Source organism: Hippocampus bargibanti, linkage group LG10 (genome assembly GCF_051943395.1).
Source record: "Hippocampus bargibanti isolate YZ-2025 linkage group LG10, ASM5194339v1, whole genome shotgun sequence".
NCBI classification, from domain to species: domain Eukaryota; kingdom Metazoa; phylum Chordata; class Actinopteri; order Syngnathiformes; family Syngnathidae; genus Hippocampus; species Hippocampus bargibanti.
The window spans coordinates 2,692,167-2,713,619 of NC_142743.1; the positions used below are offsets into that span (position 1 = coordinate 2,692,167).

The 21,453-nt window shown below is 40.8% G+C and overlaps 1 protein-coding gene across 2 annotated transcripts in view; it reads left to right on the top strand.

Annotated features, from left to right (window-relative positions):
* The window catches only part of galnt7 (UDP-N-acetyl-alpha-D-galactosamine: polypeptide N-acetylgalactosaminyltransferase 7), a 67,058-nt gene that overhangs the window by 555 nt on the left and 45,050 nt on the right, over window positions 1-21,453 (top strand). Inside the window, exons 2-3 of one of the 2 annotated variants that reach the window (XM_089005676.1) lie at window positions 6,367-6,475; window positions 18,337-18,655. In XM_089005676.1, coding sequence (XP_088861802.1) covers window positions 6,367-6,475; window positions 18,337-18,655 — 428 coding nt within the window. Of the gene's footprint in view, window positions 1-6,366; window positions 6,476-16,389; window positions 16,548-18,336; window positions 18,656-21,453 lie in introns of those variants that run through there. The other variant, XM_089005677.1, reaches the window with a different exon arrangement.

A 21,453-nucleotide genomic window follows, 5' to 3' on the forward strand; every position in this document is an offset into this window, starting at 1 on the left:
ACTACACTTCTCGGTGATACTGTTGAAGTTAATCTTGATATAGCTTCATAGATTTTTGTCGTGATAGTTTGATTGCTCGCCTAAAATGTGACACGAATGCTCGAGGGCTTCAATTGTAGTTGGTGATACGTCGTCTTTATTTAATGGTGTGGAACTTTGCAAACATCCTGATGTGACGCCAGTGGCCTGCTATTTAAAATTGCTTTTAACCATAGGGGTGTCCAGCCAATTAAATTGACTGAATTTTGTGTATAGATGTGTTTGTACACATCTGCTTACATTTATTTTTATAGAAGCTAAAAAACATATGTGTATCTTTGTGTAAGCGGGTTCGGTAAATGATTCGGTAAACTTCTGGATAGAGTTGAGGTTCTTTATTAGGACGGCTGTGTCGGTTGGAGGGAGAAGGCAATTGACTAGTGGCTCTCGTAGGCTGTCATCAGACTCACTTGCAGGAGCGTGCATGCTCCTTTGGTCTATAGCCAGGCATCACTTGTTGAACATGCAAATACGATTTCCTCATGTCATTACAACATACACCAAGTTGAATTGTAAAACTTTATGAATAAAAAAACAGTACTTTTTAATTTTCCATACTAAAGGACGCACCTTAGATTGTCTTAACTCATTCATGCCCTTCCCGAATTTATTCGGAATTGAAAAGCATGACGTTGCAGGCCTATATTTTTTTCTTACCAACCAGCCGGACTAGTTACCTTACAATGTTACTAGCCAATCAGAAAATCAATTAGCCAAAATGTGTCTGATCTCAGTAAGTTCATCCTTGTGTAAAAATGGCACAGAAGACTACACCGCAGAAAAAAAACGATTTTCTGATTGTAAAGTGACCTTGAGAGTTTTGAAAGGTGCTTAGAAATTAAATGGATTATTATTATTAATTGTTTATAGACAATATGCATTTTATTGTATTTCAAGAGTATTTTGATACTGTTGTTCAATAATAAAAAAAACGAGAAGAATTCAGAGCACCATAATAAAATAAAAAAAATAATCAGGACATGGCAAAACTTGGCAAATAACTACTACTAGCCGACCCATCCATTCCTGTTTTTCTTGGCCTGTGAGTGTGCATATGGACTTTTCTGCTCGATGTGACATGGTCAGCATCACCCCTCTTCAACTGCTTTTATGCTGGAGAAGCTTACATTGTTTCACCTGCCACAGCCCGCCTGACATATAAAATCTCTTCCTCTGTTACTGAAGAATCTGTGCTACCGTCACACATGATACTGATGTACTAAGCATTGCGTACTGATTCTCCAATTTTCAATCGCTCACATTCAGCAATACAGTGTGAAAATGTATTTGCAGATTTGTCATTCCTATGGTTTCTAAACAAGTGCTCAAGAATGAATGACTCTGTCTTTGTGTTGTCATATTATTTTAGTTTTTTTTGTTTTGACTTCAAGATGGCACTGCGAGAGTGGCTGCCTTTCCAGCAACTCCTGTATTTTCTTTGTCTTCTTCTTTCTTTCCTTTCCTCTTCCTTTCATAACTTTGCTGCTGTGAATTTCTCCACTGCAAGACGAATAAAGGCACATCCAATCCAATCCAAAGATGATTCAGAGTCTGATTTGCACATTGTCTGGCAGTGAATGAGAGAAGCTCACAGCACGGCTTAAAAATCTGATGTTCCTTGTTCAAACTTAAGGCAATCGGTTATTAGAATCAGAAAGCCTTTAATCATAATAAAAAAGCATAATAAAAAAAATGCCAGAAGACTTGGTTGTATACTGTCACTGTGCAAGAATGTTTTATAAAAAAAACTGTACATTTTGCAAGTATAATAGAAAAAGCATATTGACATATGTAGCTGAACAGTTGCAGTTGAACTCTGAAATAGAGCAGCGAGAAGAGAGTTTAATGTTAAGGGAGTCAATGTTGTAACTTGCTGTTGGTTAATTCAGTGCACTGTGTCGCTGCTTTACTCAATAAGTTTTACTGACATCCAATCGTTTTGTTGGCATCAGGGAATGGGGATTTTTTGACCATGTGTTCAGGTACAGCTTAGCCTACTGCCGAATACAGCTTGGAATGTTTCCAGTATGCCCAGATACGCACATACCACTCAACTTATACGTTTTCCCCGAATTGTATACGTTTCTTTCATCATTTTTAATTGTCTACACCGTATAACAACTTTTATACGATATTTTTTTTCTTCTGTTACCGAGTCTTTGTTGATGAAGCATGATATGCGCATGCGCATCACATTGTTTTCGTTTGATTTTGTATTTCCGTTTCCGTATTTGGAGTCCGGCATTTGGATTGGATTGGATTTGCCTTTATTAGTCTCACAGTGGAGAAATTTACATTTCACAGCAGCAAAGTGATGAAAGAAATGAAAGTAGAAAAACAAAATACATGAGCTGCTGGAAAGGCAGCCACTCTCGCGGCGCCGTCTTGAAGTCAAAAGAACAAAAAAAAACTAAATAACTTGTAACTTGTTGCACTAATAATTTGTGTTGCAATGGAGGAATCAACTAGTTATAACGTAGAAGTAAGCATGGGTGAACCGCCAAGTAAGAAGAGAAAAACTCTTGGATCGGATCACCACCAAAAAAAATGGGAGAGTCTCTTAGGTGAATACGCTGGATGGATAAGATCGTCGACAAAAGGTCCTCAGTTTTCATTCTGCGTTCCATATGAAAAGGATGTAAACATTGCTGCAAGTGGATTTTACGATCTAAAGAGCCACTTTAAAAATGCAGGACACGTGGAAAATGTAGCAATGTAATAATTGCCTGTGGTGTGTATTAAGTAACTAAAATAATGTAAACAAATTACCTTTGTTTTTATTCTATCTCTGTTTTTATTCTTGCTATAAGTAAATAATCATGTGTCAGATTGTTTGTAAGGTTTGTTATTGCTTAATAAGGGGAATTGCAATCATTAATAAGGGGAGCAAAAGTAATACTCGGATCATATGTCTATATTTGTTATCGCTGCGTATGGTCGATTATGAAAGCATAATGTGCGCATGCGCGGTAAACTGCATTTCCGCTTGTGTTAGCGTTTTTTTATCATTTCAAATAATGTACGGCATACTACAACTTTTATACGGGAATTGTAATCGGGCAGCTATTAGCCAAGGTTGACAGGTATGTTACCTCAAGGATAAGCGGCTCGGATATTTAGACTATTTTGCCTACAACACATTTGAATAATTCTGGGAAAAGTGGCAAAAATCGCTGAGGAAGTTAGATATTGCTCATCAAACACCTCTTTTAAACATCCCTCAGTTGACCAGGCTAACAAAGGAGCATACCTGAAACAGCCATTGCCAAGCAAAGGTAGGGCAAGGTTGTGAACAACTTTGTGAAATACTCCAAGATGAAAAGTAGTCGAACAGTTTCAGGACAATGTTCTTCATTGAACACTTCAAAGCAATTTAGGGATTTTGGAACATAATATCATCCAAAGTTTCTGAGAATCTGGAGAAATCGCTGCATGTAAACGGGACGGCCGAAAATTAACGTTGAATGCCTGTGGCCTTCGTTCCCTCAGGCGGCACTGCATCAAAACCCAACATCCATGTGTAAATATATAAACACAGGAGCTCAGGAACACTTCAGAAAACCAGTGTCAGTAAATACAGTCGCATGCTACATCTGTAAGTGCAACTTAAAACGCTAAATAAACTCTACAAAGCCACAGCACCAGAAATACTGCTGGATTCTTTGGGCTTGAGCACATCTAAGATGGACTGATTGAAAGAAGAAAGTGGTTGGACAAGGACCAATTTGAAAGTGCTTTTTTAAAATGATGGATGTTCGTGCCCTCTGGGTCGGAAGAAAAAAAAACTGGCAAGCACGTGTTGTACGGAAAGCCAATGCCATGGCCAATTTACACATCTGAGAAAACACAAATTACGACTGAAAAGACCATCAAAGGTGTGTCTTTTTCACGGACACACCTTATTTCAACAGAACAATGCCAAACTGCATTCTGCACGTTATAGGAGTGTGACTTTGTGGGAAAAGACTGCACATAATGGACTGGCCTGCCTGCATTCCAGACCTGTGGTGAGTGGTGCATATAAGGTCTAAAATATGCCAGTCTTTTCTACTTGCTGGAGGGAGCTGTTTACTCGAGAAACATTGCTACTATCAGTGCGTATGTTGAGGTTGCTCCTGGTACAGATAATCATAACAACAAAGGTGCTAATATAGCAACCCACAGCAAAGCTCGAAGACCTCCCCAGCAAACTTTGTACCTATTGAGTGACTACAGTAAAGTCTCGTTATGTCGATATTCAAGGGAGACCGAAAAAATATTGATATATCCGATCCTGCGCCGAACTGCATTAAACAAAAGAGGGCAGCCAAGCGCCATATAAGAAACGGAGCTGGCCATTAGCTCCTTTTTTTTGGGTGAGAGATGTTCCCCCAATGTTGCCTCAAAATGGCACATATAATTGTTTAATGATTGTAAACATGCATGCTTTAATCTTCAGAACTACAGTGTATTTGAAACATATTCATAACTGGATGTGTAACAAGAAAGCATATTATCCGAATCTGAAGCCATTGTTTGGATTCACAAGCAATGCAAGACGTCTTAGCGTGAAGTCATTTTTATTTGCATTTGAATAAAAAGTGACATCGGCTGTCCTTTAATACACAGTATGGAATGTTAATAATTTTCAAAATCATCGCGCTTCAGCAGACAAAACAAGAAACATTGTTGCAAAAAACGATTGCATTCATATACAGTACAGTGGGCATGTACATAACACAACAGGGAAACTGCAACGCTTACATCTTACTGTATTATGTATACAATTTAAAAAAGTCATCAATCTTCTTCTGCTTCCCATTTTTACCTTTTAACACAAACACTTCAATCTCGTCTGCTACACACGAGCTAGCGTCTGAAAATGAAAATGGCTCTGCTACACGGGTGCTGGGCACGTAACCAAGTCACCTGACCAAGTCAACCAATGGCGCGACTGATGGCGTGACACGTGACCAAGTTGACCAATGGCGCGACCGATGGCGTGTCACGTGACAAAGTCACACGGCCAAGTCGACCAATAGCGCGACCGATGGCGGCTCATGTGACCAAGTCGACCAATGGCGCGACCGATGGCGGCTCACGTAACAAGATACGTGACTAAGTTGACCAATGGCGCGACGGATATATCGATATAAACAACAAAAATGGCCGGCGGGGGATGAAAAGGAGCACCGTAATAACCGGATTATCGTAATAACCGGGTATCGTACTAAACGGTACTAATTATACATAAAAAGACTAGAAATGTGCAAGGGAAATGAAAATAGTATCGTAATAAGCGGTACTATCGATATAACCGATATCGATATAACGAGACTTTACTGTAGTTATTCTTTCGTTTCTTGTGCGTTCTGTTTGCAATATGTGGAGATGAAATATTGTAATGGTTTCTCCAAATTCATAACGGTCCTCGAGAGGAAACCGTAACTACAATGTGGCCCACGGCAAAAAATGAGTTTGACACCCCTGCCTTAATAAGAAGCTTCTTACGTGCTACGATGATAGCTCAGTTCACAACTGGAAAACACATGGATAACGTTGGTCTCTTCAGTGGAACCATCCGGCAACTTCTTTCAATTAAACTTTCTATTCAAAAGCACTGTAAGTATTCGTTTTCGGCTAGTTGACCAAACGGACAAGCATGTGGACCTGTCATAATTTTGTTTTTAGTTTATTTTAGAGCAATAAAACACCCTGTGTGATGTGGTGTCACATTAATCTCGCGCTAAAAAAATGTAATCCCATCAAAATTTATTGAAATTAATACAGATAATAATGCGTTAAACTGAGAGCAACTGAATTGGAACCGGAAAAATACAGAGGGTTGTGGCAGGAAGGGCATCCAACGTAAAAGGTTGGGCAAAACCAATATGCGACCCTCTGAAGACGGAGGACATTGATTCATTGTGGCGACCCCTGAAAGAAAAAGCAGAAAAGAAAGAAAGAAAGCAATAATTCAAATGCTTCCCAACCATAACTCTTATGTCAAAAAATAACAAGTCATAGGACGCATGCTTCAAATCAGTTTTTTTCAGGCACCCTGTGTTGAGTTATGTCATATTCATGGTGGAAAGACTTTGGATTTGGATAGGATTTGCCTTTATTAGTCTCACAGTGGAGAAATTTACATTTCACAGCAGCAAAGTGATGAAAGGAATGAAAGTAGAAAAACCAAATACATACGTACAGCCACTGTCATTATTTGAAAGTATTTTTCTTTGTCTCATTTGAACAGAGAACAGAGGTGTTTTGACTGAGTGAAGTGCCTATATGTGTATGTGAATATGAATCAACATTTCTTCTGAATGTCATTTCCATCTACTGCAGGATTATGGATTGCTTCCCCAAGGAGACCCAGCAAACCATTTTAAGCCTATTGTACCCTGGCCACATGTAGAAGGTATTGAAGTTGACCTCAACTCCATCGTGAAGCCTGGTGAGATAATTTCAATGTTGTGATATTCTCCGAAATTAACTCATTCACTGCCAGATGATGTGTAAAAATGTGTCCACTCCACTGGCAGGTTTTTGGTCATTTTCACTCAAATTGCAGGACCCACAGAATATTGAGTTTTAGAACTACAAACACTCCCCACCTTACGAACGAGATACGTTCCGATCGGTCGTTCGTCAGGTGAATTTATTCGTAAATTGCTTTAATGCTATATTTTGTATGAAATGTATGTTTGAAGGACAACCGACACCATTTTTTTTGTTTCCTAACTGACTGATACCCAAAACACGCAGGCTGATATTTTTAGTCAAATGCAAAACACCAATAAAAATGACTTAAAGTGTCCCAAAACTACTTCAAAATGACATCACAATACTCCCCGCAGACAAAGGCAGAACAACAGTTATTATGGACACGGAAAAATATGAAAAACAGATGCAGCAGTTATTACAGGACGACGCCTATGAAATATTAAAGAAAGACCCAACAGAAGAAAAGAAAAACAAACTTAAAGCACTATTCAAACCCCTATTAAACGAAAATAAAATAAACAAAGAGTCGTACAACCACCTGGTACCTACAGCAAACATCATCCCCAGGATTTACGGCACGCCAAAAAATACACAAACCAGATACACCCCTCCGCCCCATAGTAGACAGCATCGGATCAGTCACGTACAACCTCTCAAAAGCACTATCAGATATAATACAACCATTACTGGGACACACGGACCAACTCAAGGCAACTCGCTACAGAACTCGCCATCATAAAAGTACAGAAAGACGAAATGTTCATATCACATGACGTCATCTCACTTTTCACCAAAACACCCACCAAAGCCACCATTCAGATAGTACAAGACAGACTCAAAGCAGACAGGACACTCAAAAAACGCACAAATCTAACAGCACATGACCATAACCCAGCTACTTCAGTTCATTGCCACATCCACATATTTCCAATTTAGAAACACCATACACAGACAAAAAGAAGGGTTCACAATGGGGGACCAACTCTCTGCCATCATGTGTGGGTTCTTCATGGAGGACCTGGAACAGAAAGCGCTTTCAACAGCCCCGGAAATATACAAACCAACACTATGGAAACGTTATGTGGACGACATTCTGGAAAAAAATCAAAACGGGACATACGGAACACCTCAACTCCATAGGCAGTATCAAGTTCACCCATGAAGAAGAAACAAACCACTCCATCGCCTTCTTGGACTTGAACATACACCACACGGACAACGGGGACATCAAAATAAAAGTACACTGAAAACCCACACATACTGACAATATCTCCTTTGGACATCCGAACACCCCACTATTCATAAGTTGTCAGTTGTCAGAACATTACATGAACGCACCACAATAATCACGGACCCGGAAGACACAACACAGGAGGAAAAACATATACAACACGCACCACAAAAATGCCAATATCCTCAGTGGGCAATAACTAAAGGGGGAGAGCAGGTCAAAAACAAAAACAACACAAGACGGGGGAGAAAGAAAAAGCAAACAAACAAACAAGAGCACAGAGCAATGGTAACATTGCCATACATGAGAGGGATCACAGAACGCATACAAAGAGCACTGAGGAAACACAACATAAACACACCGGTCAAACCACACACAACTCTCCGACAAATCTTGGTACACCCAAAGGACAAAATACACCCGGAAAATAAATGCAACTCAATATATGAAATCCCATGCAAGTCATGCAATAAATCATACATCGGGGAGACAGGAAGGAGTTTCAATACAAGAAAAAAAAGAGCACAACAACGAGTGCGAGAAGGAGACGGCAACAATCCAAACAAGAGCAATAAAAGAACAAGCACGACAGGAGTACCATAAGTCAGCCATCACAGACCACTGCAAAAGAGAGAACCACATCATGGACTGCGGGAAGGCCAGAGTCATTCGCACCGAAGAAAACAAACATCAGCGCTGGATCAGGGAGGCCATTGAAATCCGGAAGCGAGGACCAAGGACCATCAACAGGGATGAGGGAGCCTACATGCTCTCTACTACCTGGAGCAGCATCCTGGAGGCACGAGCGGACAGCGGGGGGCGTGGCTTGCTAGTCAGATCTGACAGGTAGGTCACGCCCTCATAGTAACACCAGCTGAAAATGGCGCGTCACAACAACATTCGTGACACTCTGACGAAGGCGGAAGCAAACGCCGAAACATGTCAGGTATTTGAACACCTATACTGTCTGTAAGTAAAGAATCTGCTTTAAATTACTTCAAAATGACCTCAGAAGGTCCCGCCCCCTTGTTCGTGACGTCACGCCAGGACGTCTTGCCTTGCTCTAGAATCAAAACAATGGCTTCAGATTCGGGGAAGAGGCTTTCTTGTTACTCATCCAGTTATGAATATGATTCAAATAGTTCTGAAGAGGAAAGCATACATGTTTGCATCGATTAAAGAAGTACTTCCGGGTCATTTTGAGGCGTCAGGACTGATGTGAAGCATCCCAGAAAATGCACAAAATAGTGCCCAAGCTCCGTTGGAAATGGGCTGATTTGTCTGCTGGGAATTTGTGTCAACTAGTATCAAATAGTAGTTTTGGTGCAACACACAACGATTCACCATGGCGTTATTTATGTGTTTTCCTTCTAATTTCGCCATCAACATGAAGCTTTCAGACCAAACAAAGTACCGCAAAATGCATTGTGTGTCGCCTTCTCGGTCAGGGGCGTTCCAGACGTGACGTCACGTGAGGTATCGTCATCAACTCGAAAACAAGACCTCCTGAATATTCAGCGCGAGTCTTAAAACGTAAAATTCATATATGTGGTGGAATCTTTGTAAAATACGCCCAGTAGAAGTCATTTGAAGTGTGATGTTACAATACAGTAGTATTTTTTTCCTGCATCACATCGCACATTTTTTGAAGTGATTTGACAAATTATGGACACAACTTGTCCGGAGGCGTCGGTTGTCCTTTAAGTCAAACACTGAACGAAAAGAATGTATAAAACACGGACGCTCTATCACAGGGGTGTCAAACATACGGCACAGGCCCCCAAGGCGGTTTAATCAGGCCCGCAGGATAGTTCAAAAGTGGAAAAAATGCAAAAACGACATGGAATTCATATTTTTAATGAAGCGCAATTCAAGGATTGTCCACAAGGGGGCAGAGTGTTACTGTTTCAATCAACAGAAGAAAACGACTGTATTTTTTTTTCAACTGGCGTTTCAACACCCCCATTAGCCAATATGTCATTATCCAAATGGAGAAAAGTAGATAAGGAGTGCAGAATTTTCAATGAAAAATGGACCACGTCAATTTTTTTTACAAAGATGCGTGGGAAACCTTTGTGCTTGGTGTGTTTTCCATAAGTTTCGGTATTGAAGTAATATAATATTCGACGCCACTATAAGACTCATGTTTGAGATATGTGTGTGTGACCAGACCTGATGCGGACGTGAAACGGTACAAAGAGAAGATTGCAGGATTACTGTGGGAGTTAGAAAAACGTTTTCCGGTATTTGGTGAACTTGAGACAGAATTTTAGGTTTTTCGCTTACCTTTCACAGTTAAAGCTTTTGATCTACCGGTCGGAATCCAGCAAGAAATGGTTGATTTGCAATGTGATGCAGATTTGAAAGTCTGTAGGTCTGGATAAATTTTATCAACTACCAGTGTACCCCAAATTAACAGTCCTGGCTGCTAAAGTCTTGTGCATGTTTGGAACAACCTACCTTTGTGCCTTTGTGAACAAATCTTCTCAGTAACGAATATCACTAAAACAAAAATGCGTTCAAAGCTCACAAACAAGCACTTAAAGGACAACCGACATCACTTTTTTGTTTCCTAACTGACATCAGAAAACGTTTATAGCATCTAAAATGCATGATATTTTTAGTCAAATGCAAAACTTAATAAAACTGAATTCAAGTGTCTAAAAAGTACTTCAATTTGAAACCGGAAGTGGCCAAGTTTCAGAAGGTCCCGACCCCTTGTTCGTGGTGTCACGCCAAGACGTCTTGCCTTGCTCGAGAATCAAAACAATGGCTTCAGATTCGGAGAATATGCTTTCTTGTTACTCATCCAGTTATAAATATGATTCAAATAGTTCTAATAAAGCTGACTTTGACTGACTTTGACTGAAGAGGAAAGCATACATGTTTGCAATCGATTAAATAATGTATTCCCTGTCATTTTGAGGTATCGGGGTGGTGGTGGGGGGGGGGGTAAATGTAGCACCAAAAAGAGGCAGAAGATGGCGACAAAGTCCGTGGAAACGCACTGATTAATTCCTTACAATGTTTCCTTACAATGTTTGTCAGAGAATATGAAATAGATGCTCGGTGCAACACACAAGGATTCACCATCGCATTATTTCTGTGTTTTCCTTCTAATATCGCCATCAACACAGATCAACACGAAGTTTTCAGACCAAACAAAGTAACGCAAAATGCATTGACATGATGAAAGGACTGCTGCAATGTGTCATTTCTCAGTCAGGGGCGTTCCTTCAGTGACGTAACGTGAGGACTCGTCACCAACTCAAAAACAAGTCTTCCGGAATATTCCAAGCGAGTCTTAAAACGGAAAATATAGCTATATGCGGTGGAATCTGTAAAATACGCTCAGTAGAAGCCATTTGAAGCGATTTTACAAATTATGGACAACTTGTCCTGAGGCGTCGGTTGTCCTTTAAAGGACAACCGAATGCCCAGACAAATGAATGCCCGGATCAACTCAAGTAAATACCATGAATTAAAGGGCAACCGACGTCACTTTTGTGTTTTTTAGCTGACATCAGAAAAACGTTTTATAACATCTAAAATACCCAAAACACGCAGTATGATATTTTTAGTCAAATGCAAAACACCAATAAAAATGACTTAAAGTGTCCAAAATCTGCAAAAAAATAGAGCTGCGAATTGGGCATTTTCAGAAATTCCTGCCCCCAGTGTGTGATGTCACGCCAAGAAGTCTTGCATTGCTGGAGAATAAAAACAATGGCTTCAGATTCGGCTAATATGCTTTCTTGTTACTCATCCAGTTATGAATATGATTCAAATAGTTCTGAAGAGGAAAGCATACATTTTTGCAATCGATTAAAGAATTATATGTGCCATTTTGAGGCAACATTGGGGGAAAATCTCTCACCCAAAAAAATAGGCAAAAAATGGCGACCTCCAGTGGCCACCTCCGCTTCCACAGGCTGATAAATTCCTTATATGGACCTTGGATGCCCTCTTCTGGCGGCTTTTGGGTGCAACACGGTTCTCAGACTAAACATGTAGAGCAAAATACATTGATGTGATGGAAGGACTGCTACAATGTGTCTTTTTTCGGTCAGGGGGGCGGTCCTTTCGTGACGTCACGTACAGACTCGTCACCAACTCAAAAACAAGACTTCCTGAATATTCAGAGCGAGTCTTAAAACGTAAAATACAGCTATATACGGTCGAATCTTATTAAAATACCCCCAATAGAAGACATTTGAAGCCATTTTACAAATTATGGACACAACTTGTCTGGGGACGTCGGTTGTCCTTTAAATGACATTGTGAAAGTGTCAGCTCCTCAGGACATGACACCTGGTATTGATGTACTTGTACAGGCCAAACGATGCCAAATATCAAAAACACAAAAACAATGGTTTAAAAATTCCTTTATAAATCTCATTGAAGCTTCAAGTGCATTAATATATTTTTCGATACCAATTTGTTGTTTACGTTTTGTGCCATTGTAGAATCATTGGGATCAGTTGGAATCCATATATGTGAATGACAAAAGTAAATTGCACATTTGTTCATGAAACGAAATGTTGTGTAAAAGGAATGTTCATTAAATGTCATCATTTTCCTGATGTTCTTGTCCTTCTTTACACCAAAACTAATGAAAGACATGATATTTTGATTATTTATAGCATGTATGGTATAATTTTAATGGTCCGGACCACTTGGCGTCTACCGAGGCCATATGTGGCTCACGATGTGAAATGAGTTTGACACCCCTGCTCTAATAGTTGTAAAATAAATTCATACCTACTGTTGTATGACAATATGTATATCCTTGGGTCTTCAGTAAGCCATTACTGAAGCAGCTGGCACGTAATTACTGAATTACAGTAAAGTCTCGTTATATCGATATCGGATATATCGATAGTCCCGGTTATATCGATATTTTTTCGGACTCCCTTGAATATCGATATAACGAGACTTTACTGTACCTGCAAGCAGCCATTACTTTTTGTTATGCATCGCGTCCTCCTGGAGCGTCAACTGGGAAAAAAATGATTTCCTTCCCGCTCACATACTCTACACAGCCAATCGTACGTGAGGTTGGCGCCGCCTCCTCAGAGCATCAACTGGAAAGAGGGATTTTTCCACCCCGCCCACATACTCTACGTCGCCAGTTTTAAGCGAGCTCTGCCGATCAGGGTCGGAACTTGTTGGCAACACTTCAGCTGATTGGTCGGTGTTGGTGTCCGTCACGTAAACATCCAGCCCTTGAAACCTCTAATGTGTCTGTGTGTATGCATAGTGCGCAGCCAATCGCAAGCAAGCTCAACCGGAAAAAGGCGCGCAATACAAAAGCTAACTTACATCATCTCTGTCCGAACATACCTGCAAAAATGTTCGTATGTACTATTGTTCGTAACTCCAATGTTCGTAAGTTGGGGAGTGTCTGTGCATACACATTCAATGCAGCGTAAGAAACCTTAGACTCTCTTCTTTCATCAGAAAAAAAGTTAATTCCTAAGTTCTATGGGTCTGGAGTTCGATGATCTTGACATGGAGGCGGCTGTGCGAAAGCCCAAGGCTGCTCCCTTATGGGAGGTAAAAACATTGCCCGACGTCTGACGAGCTCTTTCTTGGCAACCCCCCGCCAAGAAAAAACAAAAGTCAAACAAATTCGGGAATGGCGCACCACGTCAGGCTTTTCTATTCCAGAATTAATTTGGAAATGGCAGTGAATGAGTTAAGCGTGACCTATTGTTGAAGTGGTACTTGTCTGCCTTCCTGCGTGTAACCCTCCCTGTATATCTGTCTGTCTTTATCTGTCCGTCTGTCTGTATATGTATATGTGTATTAATATCTATGCATACATCATCTTTTTGAATATCGACATTGCAGGGATGCATCTGGGCCGCGCCGTTGCGCCATTTACGCATTTTGACACCCACTGGCACAACTTTGTAACGCCGCTGCGCCAGCACCGGCGCCAGTCTATTATGATTAGCATGTATTGCTACACGATCTGCGCCACATATGACATACTTCTGTTAAAATAGCTAAATAAACACATTTAGTAAAACAGCAATTGAAAACTCTTCTTTTTCCTCTAGAGGCTTTCACTTTCATCATCTGCCATCTTCCCTTACCGATATCTAGCCATAATCAAGTAGTCCAAGATGTCGCCCGAGTAGGCAGCCGTCAGTAAGTGCGCTCATGAGCCTTGCTTTTTGTTGTCGTTTTTGTCTTGTTTTTGTGTTTTCTTTTGTCAATTTGTTTTATTGTGCATCATGCGAAATGGATACGCATTGTTTTTGAGCATTTTTGGCCTCGACATTCATCAAAGAGGAGACTGTGCTGAGCAGTTGTACCTTTTCGGCTGCATGAATATGCCAGTACTGTTTTTGAATGGGAGGAATGTCAGTGACCATTTGACTGTCATCGCTGGACAGCTCTGGGGTCATCGTGCTTTTTTGCGCCTGTAATGGGCAGCATCTTTACAGCCCCGCTTTGTTCAGCGGAAAGGTCGGTGCTGTTGGACATTCTGCGGCTGGACGGATGCATGGCTTGAGGAGCCCGCAATAAGAAGAAAGGAGTGTCAGCGCAGAGCGGCGATGCATATGTGGAACGTATGTGGCTTGGAATTGAAGCGGATTTATGTGGGACAGGCGATGTGGGACAATCTCTTTTCTACAATGGATGCTACAGCTGTGCGTTTGCTTTCAACATTTAGCTTATAGTCGATGTCCACATTCCACCATGATGTCCCTGATTCACTGCTGAAAAGGACGCTTTGATCCTCTCCTCGTTCATCTAGAACTGCTTCATGTCACAAAGAGGGTACAGCAAATGCTGAAGAATGAATGAGTCTGTCTTTGTGTTGTCATATTTGTTATTTATTTATTTTTTACTTCCAGATGGCACAGCGAGAGTGGCTGCTTTTCCAGCAGCTCCTGTATTTTGTTTTTCAACTACTTTCTTATAAGTACTCTAAGTCTTATAAGTATCATAACTTTGCTGCAGTGAAATGTAAATGTCTCCACTGCGAGACGAATAAAGGTACATCCAATCCAATCCCCTTGCATTTGTTTCGGTGCGTTCCAAAGTCATGGTAGAGGATATCTCGGTCTTTTCACTGACCCGCTGTAAACTGCTGGAAGGGATAATCAAATATTCAATTTACTCATGGTGCATTGCCGTGTTTACATCGAACACGGCGGATGGTTGCAATATGGAGTGTGTGAACAAGAGTAAAGCTCTAAAAGACATTAAAAACAAGCCGCAAACAAACATTTTCTCATTTTTTTAAGAATAATAAGTCTGCTGAGGGTAGTGACAATTCGTTGCATCACACTGTTATTAATGATTCGAATTTAGTGGATAATGGCAATTATTTCAGAGCTCTTGTAGCACATTGGAAATCTCCAAAGCAAAGTAGACACTAGTAAGAAATCTTGTGCCAAGTCTGTTCTCTTTGCCTTCTCTCTAATCAATATCAAAATAGCACAAGATTGATTGTGTAGTAACTAAAGAAAATTGAAAATGTTTGGGTTTTTATGTATAAATAAATTCCTTGACTTGAATTAAAATGTTGGTATTTTACATCAATAGCTTTTACTCATGGTTTTTCATTTGCAATTTAGAAATATGCGCCAATAAATATATTTATTGAAGATGTTCAAGATGGCGGACTACATGCTGTGTTGGTGGCTACGCTCCTGCCATTTTGGCTCTTTTTACTGTCTACAATGCTTGTTGTCTTCACAACTGAGTCCCGTTTGTTTTATGATCGCCAGTCTCTCCTGTTTCGTCAACAACACGTTGGAGATTTGGCCGCATTTTGGCAAGGCAGTGGTGAAAATATGTTCGCTCGCTTCACAGGAGCGCCATTGCCACTGCGGCAAACATAGCGGTCAGCGTATGACGTTAAACACGATCATTACCCAATGCACGGAATTACGTCACAGCGTGCCCTCGATTCTGTCGCCTTGACGACTGTTGTTGGCATACCTGCCGCGCAATGGCATTTATACGTGTGCCTTTTTCGACGTGGAGTCGATAGAAATGTCTTGAGCAAATTTCCCCAATCGGAAGAGGGGTCCCCTGTCGTTGCTTGCACAAATTTCAAATACAGTAAAGTCTCGTTATATCGATATCGGATATATCGATAGTCCCGGTTATATCGATACTATTTCTATGCACGCACGGAGAAAATTACATGCAAACAGGGTCGGCTATATCGATAGTCCCGGTTATATCGATACGAAGGCCTTGGCTAACAAACGTTTTGGCTTACGAACGTTAAATTCACCAGAATTTAATCTTGGCAAATGAACTATTTTTCGGGATACACACGGAGCGCCACAATGAGTGATGTGTCGTTCGCGAACGAGCCCGTTCTAACAAGGAAATGGCAGCCGACTATTTTTTGTCCTCTAACATTGGCTAAAACAAACATGAGGATCAACCCTCTAAATACAGTAAAGTCTCGTTATATCGATATTCAAGGGAGTCCGAAAAAATATCGATATAACCGGGACTATCGATATATCCGAGCCTGTTTGCATGTCATTTTCTCCGTGCGTGCATAGAAATAGTATCGATATAACCGGGACTATCGATATATCCGATATCGATATAACGAGACTTTACTGTATTAAGGACACTGATTTGCTGTGGCGACCCTTTGGAAGGAAAAGCCGAAAGGAAACGAAGATTCCCCGGCCCCAGTCTTCGATAAAGGCGCAAAGAAGAAAAAAAAAAGCTGCCAAAGCTTACAATGAATCATTCCTCAAGATGTCCACTCCATTCCATCAAGCCATCAATGACCATCAGAAAGGTAAATAAAACGACTTTATGATACAGTACAGTTTATTTCTTTAATTACAATACTATAGCACATTTATTATACATAAAATAAGGCTCATTTAGTAGAAAATTGAGTTTTATGGGGACCTGTGAACGGATTCTCATTTTAATGCCTTCCTATGGGAAATTACTATTTGGAATACACACTTCGCTTTACACACACTTTCTGGGAACCAATTAAGTTCATAAGCCAAGGTATCACTGTACTTCGATTTGCTGTGTCTGACGGAGACTTGGGCCGCCACTGGTGAGTACAATGCTTTAGTTGAATTTCTGCCACCTGGACACCCCGAGGGCTTCAGGCCGTGGTGGTGGAACGGTGAGCATTTTTAAGAATAATTTTGAATACAAACGTTGCACATGAACCACCAGTTTCGAAGCAACTTTATTTGAAGTTGGTTGTGCTTTGCCTGTGCTTTGCGCTGTAATCTACCGGCCTCCTAAATACAAATGACTTTTCAACCCTTCTTACAGAAATTGTGCTCAAATATTATCATATCTTCCTCATGGGAGATTTCAATACCCATGTGTGCTGCCCCCCAAAAAAATCATTCTTACAATGTTTACAATAAACTCCATTACTTTGTTTTTCATTTGGCAACCTATCTTTTGAATGTACTAATTTTTGCCTTTAAGTGTTTATCGGTTTGAAACAAGTAGGAATTTTGTTTTGCCAAAGTCATTGTAAGAATGAAAATTGTAAAGAGCAATACATTGGGGAGACTAAACAAATTCTCAAAAAGACTATCAACATCGCAGGGATAATACTAGTGGGCCTCAATCGGCAGAACATATGCACCTAAAAGCTAGCAACCACTCATTAGTGGGAGAGTAAAAGAAGGGATTTTCATAAAACAGCTAAATCCTTCACTAAACCCATGTGGTGGTGTGATGTTCAATTTGGATCGTTCGTACAACAGCCCGTTTAGGCAACGTAGGATTAGTAATGCTGATGAAGTGATACCGGAGGAAGTGGGGCAATCAGGCCAGTCGTTAGTCAGGACAATAGGAACAATCAGTGGAGCTGCAGGGAGTAGTCCTCTGCTCCCCCCAACCTGAGAGCAGGGACCTATCATAGCAGTGTCCGGCACAGCCATGTCTGGACAGTAGGGATATATATAGTGCCTATACTACCAGTAAGACTTTAGTTTGCTGACGAAGTTTCTTGGATAAGAAGCGAAACGTCCGACACCTTCAAAGAAGTACAGATGACGGTTGAAGAAACCTGTTCATAGATGGACCACTCCTGTACGACTGAGAGCTTACACAGACACAATGTTCTCATCTCACACACACGGTGTATGTGTTTGGTAAGACATGACATGAGACATGAGAGACAGACAGGCGTCTGTCTGCAAGTGTGTCCTTGCATGGTCTTCAGGCTCCTCGCCGGCGCATGTGAACAATGCCCCTTCTCGGCGGTTGGCTCTCTGCAGACATGTCACCCATTTGAGGTCATATCCAAGTTAGCCCCTTCCAAATTATTCCATCTTGAATACTGATGTATCACAGGCAGTCAATCATTACAACAATAATCTGGTGAATACATGTTTGAATACATCAATATAACAGCAAATGAATAATAACTTCTAAAATAATTCTGACACCCCCTTTTTGGACACAAGAAGGGCAACCGGCCCCTTTTTTTAATTCCCTAGATGCATCCCTGCATTGTTACAATTTCCTGAAAATATTATCACGTCTATATTTCTTAACCCTTTTGTTAATGTGACTATTTTGTTGTATGGTTTCATCTCCAGGAGGGGGGCAACAGGTGCAAATCACCAATAAGCACCATAGTCAGAATCAGGCCATCCAACAACAGTATGCAACGTTCACACCCAACTTTCACAATTACAATGCCCCTATCCTCAAAAACGGAGTGCTTGGAAACTTTGAACCCAAAGAAACGGAGGCACCAGGGGTCCCAGATGGCCCAGGAGAGGGAGCTAAGCCCCTTGTTCTGGGGCCAGAATACAAAGAAGCTGTCCATGCATCCATCAAAGAGTTTGGCTTCAACATGGTTGCTAGTGACATGATATCCCTGGACAGGACCATTAAAGATATACGCCATCAAGAGTAAGTACTACTACTTATTGTACGGTTTTATTCTGCACTTCAACTACAGTATTTGCCCCAATCTCAGACGTCTCTGATTGGAAGACAACCCCTTTTTTTTCAAGACTCCAGAGTGAAAAAAGGCTTTTGAAACACCAAATTAATGTTTTATACAGAAAACAATTACTGCACAGTAACCCCCTGCGGTAATGGGGACCAGGACCACCCGCGATGGATAAAAATCCATGAAGTAGTGCACGGCGCACCTATGCGCACACATAACACACGCAGCATACACACACATGTACACACACACACACACACACAAATGGTGACGTAACACGATACTGATTTAGGCAAGCATTTGAATAGGCTGATCAAATGGTAACCCACGTGCTGGGGCGGCCTGAGAAGATGTGCAGGCAATCCACATGGCTGTAAATAATGAGATTGGGTGACATCAGGGCTGGGAACCAATCAAGCTACAGCCATGTACACCAGAGGTCCTCAACCCCCAGGCCGCGGACCGGTACCGGTCCGTGGGTCATTTGGTACCGGGCCGCGCAGAAAGAATAAATAATTTACATAAAATGAAAAATTACCAGATTACACGATGTTACTAATAAAGTTGTATAAAAATACACAATGGATTTATATTTATTATATTTAAAAGAAAGAAAAAAAACGGTTTCCATGCCTGTCGTATCATTTTGTTTTGTTGTATTTACCCGCCGGTCCGTGTCACAAAAAAGGTTGGGGACCACTGATGTACACAACCTCTGAGTCATTTGGCATTTTTTTTTTCAGAGGAAAAAAAATCAAAAGCTGATGCATCAGTGGTGTGATAATCCAAGCGCAATAGAGCAAGGGATCACTGTACATCTCTTTTCATCAATGGATGCGAAAGCTTCGTGTTTGCTTTCAACATTTAGCTTGAGTAGATGTGCACATTCCACCATGGCGTCCCTGATCCACTCGTGCAAAATACACTTTGATCCTCTCTTTCATCTAGAATGACTTCATGTCACAGAGGGTACAGAAGAGGGTACAGAAAGTGCTCAAGAATGAATGACTGTCTGCTTCTCTGTGTTGTCATATTGTTTGTGATTAAATGTTTTTTTGTTTTTTTGACTTCAAGATGGGGCCGCGAGAGTGACTGCCTTTCCAGCAGCTCCTGTATTTTTGTGTATCAAATTATTTCTTTCCTGTCATCTTCCTTTCATAACTTTGGTGCTGTCAAATGTAAATTTCTCCACTGTGAAACGAATATAGGTAAATCCAAGCCAACCTGATACCATGCACACCAAATCCAGCAGACATTTAAACAGCTTCTTCCCCCAAGCCGTTAACTCTTTGAACTCTTTCAACAGGCGCCCAAATGGAACTGTATAGTGCCACTTAGCAATTTTTTTTGATGATGATACTAGTGCTGCGTGTTCTACCGGAAACAAATTCCTTGTATGTAGAATACTTGGCAATAAAGATGATTCTGATTCTGATCTGACACATGATTATAACAATATATTTGAGAGAAAAAGCAAGTTATTTTGCCTTAGTCAAATCTTAATACAGTAAAGTCTCGTTATATCGATATCGGATATATCGATAGTCCCGGTTATATCGATACTATTTCTATGCACGCACGGAGAAAATGACATGCAAAAAGGGTCGGATATATCGATAGTCCCGGTTATATCGATATTTTTTCGGACTCCCTTGAATATCGATATAACGAGACTTTACTGTATTTGAACATTTAAAATGTGAACTAAAATTTATTCACATTCGTAAATGAATAGCTTCTGATTTTTGAAATGTAAATAAACCAATCTGTTGTTACAAAATCATAAAATTGCACTAACTGCATTAACCATCAAAGTGAAGTGTAACATGTTCTTTGAAGTGGTCACTCTGACGGCCACGGAAGGCTTTTCTCTGACTGAACATTTTTGGTGATCTTTTTGAGTTCTCCATCTCCGTACATTACACTCTGTGACACCATATTTCACGGCCGCTTTGCAATTGTTTGAAGAATCTGCCTCATTTATCACTGTCATCTTCACGTTTACATACTACCTTCTCAGCTGCTGGTTAACCTGGCTGATATTCGAACCAATTCTCTCCAGATTGTCAGTATTTTTATTCTTTGTGACAGGGGTTCGCTTTGCCTCGGAGAGTCAAGTTCAGAATTAGCTTCCATTGTCCAAGATGGTGGTAGCAGTCAGCAAGTGCTTTCACGACCCTTGCTTTTTTTGTTGTTGTTTTGTGTTTTGTTTTGTCACTGTGTTGTTGTTGCATTGTGTGGACTGGATGTGGATTGGTTTTCAGCATTTTTGGCCACAACATTCATCAAGGAGGATACTGTTCTTGTTGGTTTCGCCTTTTCTGAAGCATGGCTATACCATCACTGTTTTTGGTTAGGAGGAATGTTGGTGCAATTTGACTGTCATCGCTGGACAGCCTGTAATGGGCAGCCCCGCTTTGTTCAGACGAGATGTCAGTGCTGTCGGACGGTTTGCGGCTGAATAGATACATAGCTTAAGGAGCTGAAATGAAGAAGAAAGGAGTCCTGATGCGTATGTGGAACTGTGAGTCGCGGCTTGGAATTGAAGTGCATTATGTGGGGCATGAGATGTGAGACAATTCACTTGTCGTCAATGGATGCTTTGTCTTTGCTTTCAAAACTTGACTTGTAGGAAATTGGCACATTCAACATGATGTCCCTGATCCACTGGTGAAAAGCACACATTGATCCTCTCCTCTTTAATTTATAACTCATTCATACAAAAAAGATGGAGAGAGAAGGGGTAGAGAGAGAC